This window comes from Daucus carota, chromosome 5, assembly GCF_001625215.2.
Source record: "Daucus carota subsp. sativus chromosome 5, DH1 v3.0, whole genome shotgun sequence".
NCBI lineage: Eukaryota > Viridiplantae > Streptophyta > Magnoliopsida > Apiales > Apiaceae > Daucus > Daucus carota.
The window spans coordinates 13,653,817-13,667,802 of record NC_030385.2 but is presented as its reverse complement, the minus strand read 5'-3'; the positions used below and the strand labels follow the sequence as shown (position 1 = coordinate 13,667,802).

The following is a 13,986-nucleotide window of genomic DNA, read 5'->3' as shown; positions in this document are numbered from 1 at the left end:
ATTAATTATATTTTTTATTTTTAATATGTCAACTCACTTTTTGCTAAAAGATTTTTCATGCTTCAAATTGCTCTTGAGTCACAGCGACTAATAATATTTACTATTTAGTTACGATGTAGAGTGGTATAAGATTCGACCGCGAACCCCGAACAACGATAATCAATCATCAATATACTTATATAAAGGAGAAGCGAGGGGCGTATATGTGGCGCCTCTCACATCGCTTCGTTCTATTTTTCTAATTTTTTGGAATCTTTGGATGAAAAATATCAAAAATTAGAACTACCTTTTTTAGTTTCGGGTATATTAGAAGCAAGTTTCAGAATCTGATTTTGTTTCAGATTATTTAATTATGGAAAGAGGAGCACAAGTCTCTCTGCACCTATAAATACCCTTATAAATTGTAGGGTTTTGGATCATCTAAACACAACCTCCTCTCTCTCAATACCACAACCCTAGCTCTCTCTGGTGATAGTTCTCTTGCTCGATTTCTAACTCGGTGGTGTCGTTCTTCTGCAACGATAAGTGAAGACTGTTTATACAATATTAAAAATATAAAAGTTGTTGTAAGCAAAGGTAGTTATAGACCGCTATATTAGAGTCGACAAATCCAAACACGGAAAAAGAATATAATTTTTGACATTATATTGATGGATGATATCAATAAATTAACTGTTAGTGATATATGTTTGTTGGTTATTATTTTATAATATTTGTTTTGTTCTTCGGACATGTTTGTTGTTGTTAATCTTTATATGATTTACTTTGTATACATGAAAGTTATAGACCCCTGTCTTACGGATTTAGTTAGATGTTTTGTGCACAATCAATCCAAAAAAATTGGATTAAGGTGACAATGTAAGAACATGATTACTTTTTAAAAAAACACAAATAAAATTAAGATTCGTCGTATTTTAAATTGCTAATTACGTGTCTAAATTTATTTTCATTTTTTCACCATGAATTATAGTCCAATTACAATTTTATATATTAGTATTGGTATTACATCAAGATTTTTATAATATAAAATTTATTTTATCCTACAAATATTAATTTTGAAACATTAATATACTTTTTATCGACAACCACAAAATTATTTTATTCTGTAAATATTAATATTGAATCATTAATATAATTTTTATAGGCCGTCGCAACGCGCGGTTTTTCAACTAGTTATTTAAAATTGTGTTGTGGTGGAAAAAACGGTGAAATTTGAATTAAGATTTAAAGTAATATATTTAACACAGCCGTGAATTGTTCGAAGGTCACATATCACTTTTACGGTAACAACATATATCTATAATATATTAATATATTAAAAAATTGTACTATTTTAATAACAAAAATCATTCAATATTAAATTATAACAATAACTTCCAATACCACTTTTATGATAACAGCGTACACCCATTTCTAAATTTACAACTCCGACAGGGTAATTAATCAATTTTTAGAGGCTGTTTGAAAACATGCACTTCATTTTGAGTTGTCATTTCAAATTTTCAGATTTATACTAAGATTTGAATATGTGGATTTCAAATGAAATCCAAATCCAAAAGTTGAAAATTCCAAATAAAGCAACGGGAAAAGCAAACGTACATATTAATATTATAAAGTTGCTCGTGTATACTGTGAAATCAACCAGGACATTTGTAAACTTCCATATAGTGGATGTTTGCAAGATATAAAATAAACAGTTGCTCTCATTATAATAGTCGAACTCAAGAATGAAGCAAGCAAGTGAGCAACCATCTTAATACTCGCACCCTCTAAAGTTACAGGGCTACCCTTTAAGCACCACAAATATAAAAATGTTCCACTGAAAGTCTGAAACTGTAGTCCTCTTTCCAAACTATCAAATCCCTCAAGTATACCCGGACCACAGAACACTTTCCATCAAACCTCTTCCCATTAACAACCTAGAACAGTCCCCAAGTGGCTCGACATGCCATTGAAACCCAAACCAAAGTATAGCAAATATATAGTACATTTACCAAAACATACCAATTGAAAGCCCGTTTCACAATCACAGCATTTCTCAATCCTCAACTAATTGAAAAAGGAATGACCAGTTATACACCTGTAAATTGTGACTGATAAACATGACAGCAACTCTGCACCATAAGCTTAACTTGAATATATAGTTTTAGAAGCCAGCTAGTAAAAAGTTAACCTCATTCAAATTTTATTCTAAACTGATTTAGTTAGGCAGTGCCATAAAAATATATCAGAACAGAGTGCTGCTAATTCAAATAACATTTCAGATCTATCAAGGTACCATAGAGTCTGAATATCATATACTATTAAAAAAAATAGCAATTTGCATTATGGTTCTCATCACCAAAGCTTGGGTTCCAACACAAACACAATATAACATAAAACAAGACCAAGGTAAAAAGAGTAATGATTCAACCTGAAACAATCACCAAAACAGTTCCACCTTACTTTTATAATGTATATAACCAGAAATTACCATCCCCCCCGCTGCAAGTCCACAGACAGAACCTCAACACGGTCGTGATCATAATTTTTGTCATGGGAGAGACCACGATCCTCTGTCAATTCATTATCCCGACCCCTATCCCTCTCCTCGCGATAACGGTCACGACCACGATCACGATCTTCACGTTCTCTACCACGGTCTCGGTCTCTAGTCCGATCTCGACCGATGTCTCTTTCTCTGGTCCTTCCACGATCTCTATGGTGTCTATCATCCCTATGATCACGTTCCCTATGCCTATCATGTTCCCTTACTCTATCCTTACCTCTTTCACGAGACTTCTCCCTGTCCCTGAAACTTCTGTTAGTCTCTACAGTTATTTTCATATATAATCTGCTATAAACAACCATGGTGAATAGTGTAATGATTCCTGGTGTTGAATATTTAAACTAGACACTATAATCCATTTGCAAATTTGACATGAAAGGTACTTATATGGCAAGTCAAATGTACTCAAGAACAGTAACATTGTTGTCGACATTGTAGGCAAAACATATATTGCCTAAGAGACGATTTGAACTTCCAAGATTAAGGCCTTGCTCCCGAGTTTTTTTAGGAGAGAAAGCAAGTGAATGGAAGTGAAAGCAAATGTGCTTTCACTTGCATCCCACTTTCGGAGTGAAAGTTTTGGAGTGAAACTATGCTATATTTGCATTCACTTTCACTTGCTTTCGTCCGTTTAAAAAACTCGAGAGCACGAATAGGAGTGAAAGTTAAATAACTTTACTTCCTCTTCACTTGCTTTCCTCCATGTTTAAAACTCGGGAGCAGGGTGTAAGGCTATACAAATACAGGACACTAAGAGCTTATACTTTAGATAACTAGTTAACCACATGTTTGATGTTTCATGTAACTTATACTCAGATTACCTTGAAATGTTTCCAATTCTAATAAGTCAACAATTGCATATAAGAACCTTGAAATTGGAACCTACTTTTAGTTTATAAATAGCGACTCACTTTACAATTATAATCTTATTGAGAGAGTCTGAGGATGACAAAGAAGACTCTTAAACACTGCATGACTACGAAAAAGGAAATAATATAAAACTGTTGGTGCAAATTTACCTTTTGCGGTCATCTCGAACTCTTGGCTCCTCAGATCGAGGTGGTCCAGCTGATCGATGTTGAGCTCTGATAAATGAATGACCACATACATAAGCTAAGTATTCAAAATAAAATAAATTGAAGAGATATATTTACAGAGCTTATACGGAAAGAATAAGTTGTCATTAAGCTTTAGTGTCCTATAAACACAAGTGCTAGTCCATGTGTCTGTTTCTCTGTAATTGTGTCTACACTTATTAAGTTAAAGTTGAAGTTATATGGGTTCTAGTTATGTAACTGCCGCAACTGAGTTTACTGTCACTTCATGAGTTTATCAAAGACTCCCTTCTCCTCTTCCCAAACACAACACCCCTCCCCCCCCCAACCTAAAGAGTTCAAAAGGTAACACATCCAAAGAATTTTAATATGAGGCAACCTAAGAGAGGGACCAAACAATAAAAGAATCCTCTTGAGTCTTGACACTATTATCTTCTTAAGCATTGGTTCTAAATAAATTTTATCCTACATATATCTAATAGCTAGTACAGTGCATGACTTTGCATCAGGACATTACCTTGCAGAGTACATCTGATTAACATCTTCACCTCCAACCCTAGTTGTGCCAAGCCCACCACCAAGCCTACGAGGTCGCCAATTTGGAACTGTTCTGCCACGCTCAACGTCAACTAGAACCCTTCGATTATCAAGCTTCCTTCCATCAGCTTGCTTATAAGCAGCTGTTACAAGTGTACAGATCTCAGGAAAAAAAAGAGCACGCAAGTTTTAGAAGAAACAAAGGACACAAACACGGTAAAAAATTAGAAAACCTTTCATATCTCTTGTATGCCTATATTCTACAAAAGCATAGCCTCTTGGTTTGTTTGTCTCTTTATCTGCAACCAAGCGAACCTGAAACACAAACAGTATCACATTTATGCCCATATACAATCAAGAAATAACCGTGCTTACGGAAGAGTATAACATTATCAAATATAAACACTCTTCTGACTGAACTCTATTTAAACAACTTAGCAATTATAAATTCCTAAGGCACGGCGGACAGGCGCTATGCCTCATTAGCCGTGCTCACCTTAAAAAGAATATGGCTGCCAATGCTGCATGAATCATCGCCTTGCTAGGATTGTGGGAAAATGGTTGCCGATATACAGTCCAGCATACTAAGCCCCCTTACCAGGGAATATTTTTATATATTATATAATATATAAATTATATCAAATACCATAAAATCCTCGGAAAACTGGACACGTTTTTTTTTCTTACCTTTAGATCACAACTAAAAACTTTAGTGTCAGTAAATTCACAAACTAAGCATTAATTTGGAAACTCAAAGAGATGCTAATATATTTTACCCAACACTGGGGAAAAGTCGTCATTCTTCAATGGCTGCTTGTGAATATTGGTATTATGCACAATGCAACATTGATTCACTGCCTCCTTCACCATAAGTTTTCACTGAATGCAATGCAGGATGAGGCATTATCTTTGCAATTGAATTGCTCCCAAATAGAGTACCGTAGTAGCATACTTACCCACTTACCAGAGATATTCCTTATAATAGATACACACTGTCAAAATAATGTAGTAATTTTCACCCGAAGTCTTGGGGGTAATCTAATGAACCCAATGATGGATAAAGAGACAAAGTAGAGGATAAGCAAAAAACTTAAAATAATAATAATAAATAGCTTGATACCTGATACAAACCTTTAAATGGATATAAGCACATCGTCCTCCAAAGTTGGTAATATTACATATCCATTCTTTCCGATATACAATAGGTATACCAATCTCATAATATATTGCTAAAACTTAAAATACTTATAGTAATAAATAGACTACTACCTGATACAAACCTTTTAATGGAATGTCTGAGCACATCATCCTCCAAAGTAGCTGATATTATATATCTAATCTTTCCAATATATTATGGGGAGACCAACCACCTTAACTAAATTAGAAGTTTAGGGTATTGGCACAAACAAATGAAATTTCAAATCAATAAAGCCGAAGATCTAACCTCATGGGTCCACGCATCAAAAATTAGGAAATATGAACAAAGGAAAAAAAATTAAATTTTCAACAGTTAGTCATATATAAAAATCATGTCATTAAAAACAACACATACTTTTTTTTTTTTACTTCAGTATCCTAAAATTAAAAATAAAAAAATGGCTTATCGAGGTTTACTGTATCCATCTAAAGCAGGACAGGAGATATAAGAAGTGAACTTAATCAAAATAATCAATATATCTTCACTTAGAAATAGATCATTTTAATTTGAAAGATTGTTGGCAATGCACAAGTCAGGGATGAAATATCTGTGTTGTGTTTCGTTGGGGAGAATAAAATGAAATGAATAAAATTGTAAGGAGATAATGGAGATACAAGGGAAAATCTTTGGGGAAAAAATGATAAGTAGGTGCAAATTTCTTATGTAGAATTTGCCAACAAGTGGTTATGATTGAGATTGGGAAATTCCTTCTCATAATGGTTTAAGCTCGTGTGTGCATGTTTAGGAATGAAAATTTTAAACTTCTACCCAATTTCTAGTTTAAATTTCATTCCGTTCCATCTCATTTGGTTCATTTCAATCAAACACGACATTAGAGTTTTAGGACCGTGCATTGATTAAGACATTTTTTTTAATTTTGAAATGACTCTTAACAACATCAAAGAATTGCACATCAGAAACCATCCTCTTACCGAACCAAAAGGCAAAGTTGAGCCTCTTCTCAGAAACTTTTACAATACCTACCTGTTTAATTGGACCATAAGCCTCAAACTCCCTTTTGATTCTGCTTTCAGTTGTCTCGTAGTTCTAGAAATATAAAAAGCATATAAAAGGATCAGTAACTTAAAAAATCACCAAAAATTCTGAAGGTAATTAATAATGATGATAATACTTACCAGCCTAGCCACAAATAGTGTCTTGTATGGATCTCCAGAAACATTTGGATCATTACTTGGATCATCTGCAAAATTAATAGTTATAGAACATAGATAAACAAGGAAGCTAGGCAACATGTAAAAATAACAAACAATTATATAAATATATAGAGAGAGTCAGTCACATTTTTCAAGCTCCTCGGCAGCCTTTTTTGCACCTGCTACCAGCCTTATCTGGTGGACCCTTGCCCTCCTTTGTGCCTGGATCAACCGGACACATTCAATCACAGTTTACAAAAACAAACCTCGAAGGAAATAAAGACACACTTGAATACAAATTTCATCTGATAATGTAGAGATTGAGCTGCCCTAAAAACTAATGCAGCAAACAAGTTCAAAATGTGTATCAATCAATTGGGGTATTGTACAATAGGCCAATTATAGTAATTAGTACAACAATAATCATCCAAAGGGTACGTAGTACTGTAATGATATTGTAGTATCGAATAATAGAGGATGACCTTTTTAGATTAACATATCCATTTGTTAGTAGGTGTTTTATTGTTCTCTATCTGCTCAGCAAAATCTTGATTTGTCTTTATAGAGCAAAATGTGCACTATCAAAATAATATAGGATAGGGGTATAAATAAGGCTATTATTTATACCTCCGAATCCAGATAGTTAATTTCGTACTCCCCTTCAACTAAAAGGAACAAGGTAGTATTTAGCAAAAAAAAAAAAGGAACAAGGTAGCATCCCCTAGTACATATACAAGGCAAGAGCAGGTTAATCATTTAAACAAATATAATGGACTGATTCAGTCAGTTCGACAAAGTCAAAGCTCTGTAATAAGACTACTAATCAACAATTCAGTAACAACTTATAGTGTAATATTGGACCATAATATTTAAACACATGATTCATACAGATTGTAATAACATGTAAAATTGCACAATGCATGTCTTACAGGAGTTTCACTCTTCTCCAATGGCTTGGCATAATCTGGTTGACTCGGCTCAGCAAAATCTTTAACATACTGCGCCATTCCTTTAAATCGAAAAGAACATAGTATAAGCAATCGAAATATAGTTTCATAACTTACTTCTATTTTTTTTTCCTTTTTTGTATAAATATTCAAACATTAAATTTTTATTCAAAAGAAAAATAATTAACATAAATTATAAAACTACAGTTTATTGGAGCCTTAAAATGTGTGCCAAGCACCCATCCCCCAAGGTAAACAACCTAGAGGGACAGAGGGAGTTATTAATCAATATAAATATATTGACAGGGTGAAAATTAGGACAAACCTGTATATGGCGGGCATTTGTTCTTCTGCAACGGTGGTTTGTACTCAAGTGGGGGCCTTGGCTCAAATAGCCTTAAAAGGTTATTTGTCAAACCAGTTGGATGACCTGAGGCAAGCTGCACGTGTGAAAGTATAGGTAAATAAGAAAGACTGACATATCAAAGTATAATGCAAATGACTTGCAACTTATTGTACACAACAATCAACCCTTCTCCCCGTCGCACAATTCTGTAAAATTACACTATCATAATCATTCTCTAAGCCCTCCAACTTCCAATTTTCTGACCATCTATTACAAAACTAAAAATAACCCCATGACAACTGGTCCAAAAAAAATTACAATTCGACACTCCTATGATACAATCAACATACGAAATATCCACATAACGATATTCGTAGTCAGTATAAACCAGCCGATACAATCGCATCATACAGCATAACAATAACAATAGACATCACAGTCACATACATAATTCACTTATATAGCCATCTAATTATTCAACATCCAAACCATCTAATACATAAACCAAATCATCACATACAAAACCTAACAATTAAAAAAAAAACCTAACTCGCAAATCAAATTAAATTAACAAAAATCTATAATTAGGGTTAATAATAAAATACCGCTTTCGCCTCCAAAACATCAGCACGATTCTGATTCTGATTCTTAACGCGGCCCTGCACGTTGGCGCCGTTACGCATGAACGAATCGTTGTAATCCCCCATGAGATTTTGATGCGTGGTGTTAATATTTGTATCTTTGTTTAGACGATGATTGTTTTGTACCAATTTGCGCGTGTTTGTATTTATGGAGAACTGCGATCAGTTCTGATGTTATAATTATATTTTATTTTTAATTTAGATAAAAAATAATTTAGAATATAAGCAAGAGCATATCCTATCTATAAAATTCTTGATTAAAAATTCTTAATATACGTTTAAAACAAAAGTATAGAGATTAAGTAAAAAAAAGTAAAAAATTTCACTGCTCATTATTGCCAACCTGATTATTGGCTATATTTAACCAATAGTATTAATTTCCCCTCATCTAATTATCATATTAAAATAAATATTTTTTATTTATAACAATTTGAAATATAATTATATATTATTTTTAAAATATAAGTAATCAATATAGCTTATACAATTGAAGCACAATGTATTATAGATTTGACAAATCTACTTATCTATACTATACTATAATATAATAAGGCAACATAGATATAATTTGTAATCGTCCAAAATTTTGGTTCGGTCATTTCCTTCATAACTACAAGTCTTCAACAAGTAGAGTCCTATCCCCCTTGCATCATCAAACAGTTTCATACTATTTAAATTACAAACACTTTGTCATGTACTACGAGATAAAAACTCCACAATTCTTTTTTTAAATATAATTTATAATTAGTTAAATTTTCAGGAGTGAATATAATCAGCTAATTAATATAATTTAATAAAATTTTAATTCATTAATACTAAAACACTAATAAAATAATATTAAATTTAAAATTATAAATAATAAATATACAAATATATAGCCGCCCGTGCTTTGCACGGGTTTAAGGCTAGTATATATTATAGCAGAACAGGTACATGTCAAGTTTAACTCCTGAGCAAATAAATTACTTGATTCCGAGCCAAACTCATGACCACATATTTGTTACAAGCCTTCCCGAGTCTCAATTACCTATCCGAGCCTGCAATCTTCTAAACAAATCTTTGTCACGGCGAATACCCAACCTATAGCCTGCCTCCGCCCAGCCTTTCTCTTCTCGATTCACATCAACAGCTAACGCCAGATTACGCAATAGCGGATTCGTGGGAAAATCGGCAACCTAAGAGAGTAAGGGATTCTGCAGAAGAAAACATAAGCCTTAGAAGCTACCCTTCAGAGGTAATATTGTGCATTCACCGCCTAATTGTGCTCTTTATTTTGATTTATTTATGATTTAGGCTATCTGAATGGATTAGTATTCTTTGCAGAGTTCTGTTAATTCTCACTCAAACGTGTATATGTATGTCTTACGTGTATATATGTTTTTCGCGCCCGCAAACTGTTTGATGCTTTGCCCGAGCCAAATACATACAATGATGGCTTCAGCGGGGCACCCATCCTATATTTTTATTTAAGTGCGTTGACACATTTTAATACAGCGTGCTTTTAGATGTGTGTATAAAGATGTATACAAGTTCGAGCAAAGAGGAGGTGGTTGGTATTGTGTGATTGTACAGACGAAGTGAGTGTGCCTGCATATTGATGATGATGACTGTGACGTGGTGCTCAAACAAGATGGTTTAAATTTATTAGTGCAAGTAGATTTCTTAATACTATATAATTTGCGTTAGACAGAATAGATGATATTTGGCATAATAAATATATACTTGAAATTGTAAAATATACTTTTACATCATGAGTATTGAACCTCGCTCAATCTACAGATTAGCAAACTGCCACAAAGAAAGAAATTCGAGTAAGCCACAACAGAGCTGGTATGAACATAATAACTTATGTAAGGATCAGGTTCAAATCTTTAGTGAATATTGACCAGTCGGAGCAACATATGTTATCTTTCCCATGGCATCAGGAGGCATAGTAGTAGATTAAATAACTTCATATCATCATATATCTACTTACATATATTAAAGAAGAACCCGGGGCAAAATATGCCACAAAATTGATTGGAAAATAACGTAAATATCCTTGTGAGATTAAAAATTACAGCTATACCATTGCTTATAATATGTTTTTGCGGTTTCTTTCAGTTACCATCATGTAGCGAGGCTGAGACGAAAGGATCATCGAGGGCCACCTGATTCAACACCAAACACATGCAAGTGCTATTAGATTGAGTAGTGGTGGACAAATTTGTGATTTGGGGAGGAGTATCGGAGGCAATAGAATTCGAGTGTAGCAAAGGTATGGCTTGCTTCACGCTAAATAATTGTTTATTTTATCAGTTTGTGGTACAATATATATGTCTAAAATGAAATATGACAACTGATTAGTTTGTACCTGTTTTCAGATTATTTTCCATGAGTACCCATGCTCCTAATTGAATTTATACCATATCCAATCCTACCTGCTCCATACCCAATCGTGCTTCTAAACCTGTTTGGGTTCCCCCCTGCAAAGGATATGAGATAAGTGTCGAGCACGATGATGGAGATGTGATTGAAAAATTAAACTAGTGAAGCTAAGCAATTATAGAAGCTAGGTGAAAGAGTTCATCAGCACTTATAGACTGGTGAAGCTAAGCGATTATAGAAGTGAGGCATATCCACATGCATTTTCGGGAGGCATTGACCTTCGACTTGAAGTTAAACAAGCCAAGAACTTTCAAGGTATGAGGAAACACTTCTTTGATGAGCATTTAGGCCTTTTTTTTTTGCTAATTAGTTTTGCTAAACTGTGACGTGTGCATTTATATTCCTACTTTGTGATGTCTTTTACAAGTTGGCTTAGAATCCTTTAAAAAAGGTTTGCAAATAAGTTGTGCAAAATATAGTCACATGGAGTTTAGTTTTTCAGATGTAATGCATGAGACTGACCAGTGCTTTGTTTTCCGAAAGATATGGTTTATTCTATGAATTCTCAACAGCATTTGTGAACTCAACCTGATCCCCAACCAAACATTTATTATTTAACACGAACTGATGAGCTTTGGAAAATAAAAATATAGAAAACAGTGATTTATATAATATACATTTTATATTTTATATTTTTGATTGAAGATTTGTTATAATCCAATAATCCATCAATATCTTGTCTGTAGGTTCCAGATTTTGCGATACTCAGTGTAGAAAGTCTTGAATATCCGCCAACAATTGAATAATTATGTACAACATTATGAGTCAATCAATGGTGCCTCACATCACACTCACCATAAATAAGATTTCTAACTTCAAGTGGAGGGAAAGAGTGAAGAAGCCTGCTGATATAGGTATTGCTAATTTTTTTGCCCCTCTTCATATTTCTGAGATTGCTAAGCAGCTTAATCTTAGTCCTGATCATTATGATCTTTATGGCAAGTATAAAGCTAAGGTGTTGCTGCTTGTTATAGATGAACTCGAAGGAAGGGAAGATGGGTATTATGTATTGGTTGGAGGGATTACTCCAACTTCACTTGGAGAAGGGAAGTCAACTACTACTATTGGTCTTTGTCAAGCTTTGGGACCTTTTCTTGATAAAAAGGTCGTTACATGTCTTCGCCATCCATCACAAGGACCAACATTTGGAATCAAGGGAGGTGCACCAGGTGGCGGATATAGTCAGGTTATTCCAATGGATGAGTTCAATCTTCACTTAACAGGGGATATTCATGCGATAACAGTTGCAAACAACCTTTTGGCTGCTGCCATTGATGCACGAATGTTTCAGGAATCAACACAAAGTGATAAAGCGCTTTTTAACCGTTTGTGAGCTGCTGACAAAGAAGGTAAAAGAAAATTTAGCGACTTCAAGTTCAGGCGTTTTGAAAAGCTTGGATTACCTGCACTATAATTTTTACTTGGGACTTGGGCAGGTACCTAATTTTACATGAAAGAATTTTCATCTATCTTCTCAAGCTGTTGCTATTCAAGATCAGGTACTTTCTTTGTGTGAATACAAGATTTTCTAAAGAGGATAAGGAATTAAATAATATTATATTTCATTTGTGTTAATGGTGAAAGTGGACACAAAAATAAAAATGTCTCTTCAGGATTTATTGTACATCTATTATTACTCATCTTGGAGTCCTAAAAGTCTATCAATTTTCCGTACATTATTTTTTGTTGTTTATTGCACGCTACACTAATTGTTATTAGAAAAAAAAATTCTTACTTATTCGAACCTACTAAGGTGATTTGTGTCTCTATGTGGTAGTGTTCTTGTCATAGCTGACTATGAAAGGAATCGAGGGGAATTGTTGCTGAGGGGAAAAACTCAGTTGTTTTAGCTCAGTCAATTTTTACGCTGCTACAATCAGTTTGGTATCTGGAGGTAATATTAGACCCAGTGGAGGCGTCATAGGGTCAAGACTAGCAGTCAGATGAAGAGACCTCGGCAGTCAGGGAAAGATCGATAATGCTTTCAGGTTGCCTGCCAAAACTTTCGTGAATTTAATGGAAGCAAGCACGAGAAGTGTATAGATCGATAATGCTTTCAGGTTGCCTGCCAAAACTTTCGTGAATTTAATGGAAGCAAGCACGGGAAGTGTATATACCATGGTCTTTACTCTTAGTTGTACCTCAAAGACTGAGACTATTGAAAAATGATAGACAAATTAAATCCTTCTTTGTAATCCACATATTTTTGTAAAAAAGAATAAACACGTGTAGAATGGTCTCCTTCTTCAGTTGCAACTGCAGGCCTCCTATACTGCATTTTTACATACAATTTTACATAGTTAGAGACTTAGGTGTAGTATGTGGTGCGCGCCTTGCATGAATTACAACAAATTACAAATTTTTAAAAAAAATACTTACGCATTCAATTATTTTACAAGTATAAATATGTTCAACAAAAAGATTTTAAATGATTTTTTATTTTTAAAAATTGAAATCTAGAAATGCCTGTGCCTTGCACGGGCTATTATGCTAGTTTTACATAATATCTTACACGTCCGATATAGCCAACTGTCTATAACCAACCCGACGGTGATACTCAAAAGCATATTAATTTTACATAACATCATAATTTATGAAAAAGAAAAAGTCAAGTGATCGAAAATAAGAAGTATTGTGTAAATACTGAAAATAAAAATTTAATGCTTATCAAATAATTTGAAATAAATTAACTTGTGTGAATGATATTGAGAAATAATAGGGAAACTAGAAATAAGAAGAAGAGAATTATTGGACGAGAATCAAAGATGATTAAGAATTGGTGGACGATGAAAAAGAATTATATATAAATATAAAATTATATATTGAGTGATCGTTTTAAATGTCCAAAGATAAGTGACGAAAGCGAAAAAATAATTTATTAGTGTATTAGAATTAGGATGATTCGACCATTAAGCACATGTCTCTTTTAAATTGAAAGTTTATTTTTCTCTCTGTTTATAGATCGCATATTCGCGTGATTTCTTGAATGGCTAGGTACCAAAGCATCAGTGAGCAGCTCGCAAGTCTTAATGTAGAGGATGAAAAGAATGAAGATCTGGTTTTTGAAGTATAGAGGAAGAAGTTAACAAATTTGAAGAGAACTAATCATCTTTTGTCCCGAGTAGAAATATCC

General features: G+C 33.7%; 2 protein-coding genes across 3 annotated transcripts; one reads left to right on the top strand and one right to left on the bottom strand.

Moving 5' to 3' along the window:
- Positions 1 to 2,282: 2,282 nt before the first annotated feature.
- LOC108223222 (U1 small nuclear ribonucleoprotein 70 kDa) lies at positions 2,283 to 8,578 on the bottom strand. The gene is made up of 10 exons (XM_064093209.1): positions 8,391 to 8,578; positions 7,765 to 7,879; positions 7,422 to 7,501; positions 6,639 to 6,714; positions 6,475 to 6,539; positions 6,323 to 6,385; positions 4,374 to 4,455; positions 4,121 to 4,283; positions 3,568 to 3,633; positions 2,283 to 2,791 (listed from the first exon to the last, which is right to left on the bottom strand). The coding sequence occupies exons 1-10, from the start codon at positions 8,490 to 8,492 to the stop codon at positions 2,470 to 2,472; spliced, it is 1,134 nt and encodes a 377-aa protein (XP_063949279.1). The 5' UTR covers positions 8,493 to 8,578; the 3' UTR covers positions 2,283 to 2,469.
- A 785-nt stretch (positions 8,579 to 9,363) lies between these two features.
- Positions 9,364 to 13,102, top strand: LOC108220473 (formate--tetrahydrofolate ligase-like). Of its 2 annotated transcripts, XM_064092864.1 has the most exons (8): positions 9,367 to 9,660; positions 10,206 to 10,256; positions 10,530 to 10,683; positions 10,790 to 11,108; positions 11,540 to 11,707; positions 11,828 to 12,202; positions 12,290 to 12,352; positions 12,631 to 13,102. In XM_064092864.1, exons 5-6 carry the CDS (start codon positions 11,602 to 11,604, stop codon positions 12,184 to 12,186), a joined length of 465 nt encoding a protein of 154 aa, XP_063948934.1. In that variant the 5' UTR covers positions 9,367 to 9,660; positions 10,206 to 10,256; positions 10,530 to 10,683; positions 10,790 to 11,108; positions 11,540 to 11,601; the 3' UTR covers positions 12,187 to 12,202; positions 12,290 to 12,352; positions 12,631 to 13,102. The 2 variants fall into 2 exon arrangements, with proteins under 2 accessions (XP_063948935.1, XP_063948934.1); XM_064092865.1 differs by lacking the exon at positions 10,206 to 10,256 and having other exon boundaries at positions 9,364 to 9,660.
- Positions 13,103 to 13,986: the final 884 nt, after the last annotated feature.

Coding starts and splice junctions, on each gene's coding strand:
- LOC108223222 (XM_064093209.1), bottom strand. CDS start 8,492: ATGGGGGATTACAACGATTCGTTCATGCGTAACGGCGCCAACGTGCAG. Junction 4,456..6,322: donor CTTATGGTCCAATTAAACAG/GTAGGTATTGTA, acceptor TTTGTGTTTCAG/GTTCGCTTGGTTGCAGATAA. Junction 2,792..3,567: donor GTTCGAGATGACCGCAAAAG/GTAAATTTGCAC, acceptor CAGAAGTTTCAG/GGACAGGGAGAAGTCTCGTG.
- LOC108220473 (XM_064092865.1), top strand. CDS start 11,602: ATGTACAACATTATGAGTCAATCAATGGTGCCTCACATCACACTCACC. Junction 11,708..11,827: donor GAAGAAGCCTGCTGATATAG/GTATTGCTAATT, acceptor TGCTTGTTATAG/ATGAACTCGAAGGAAGGGAA.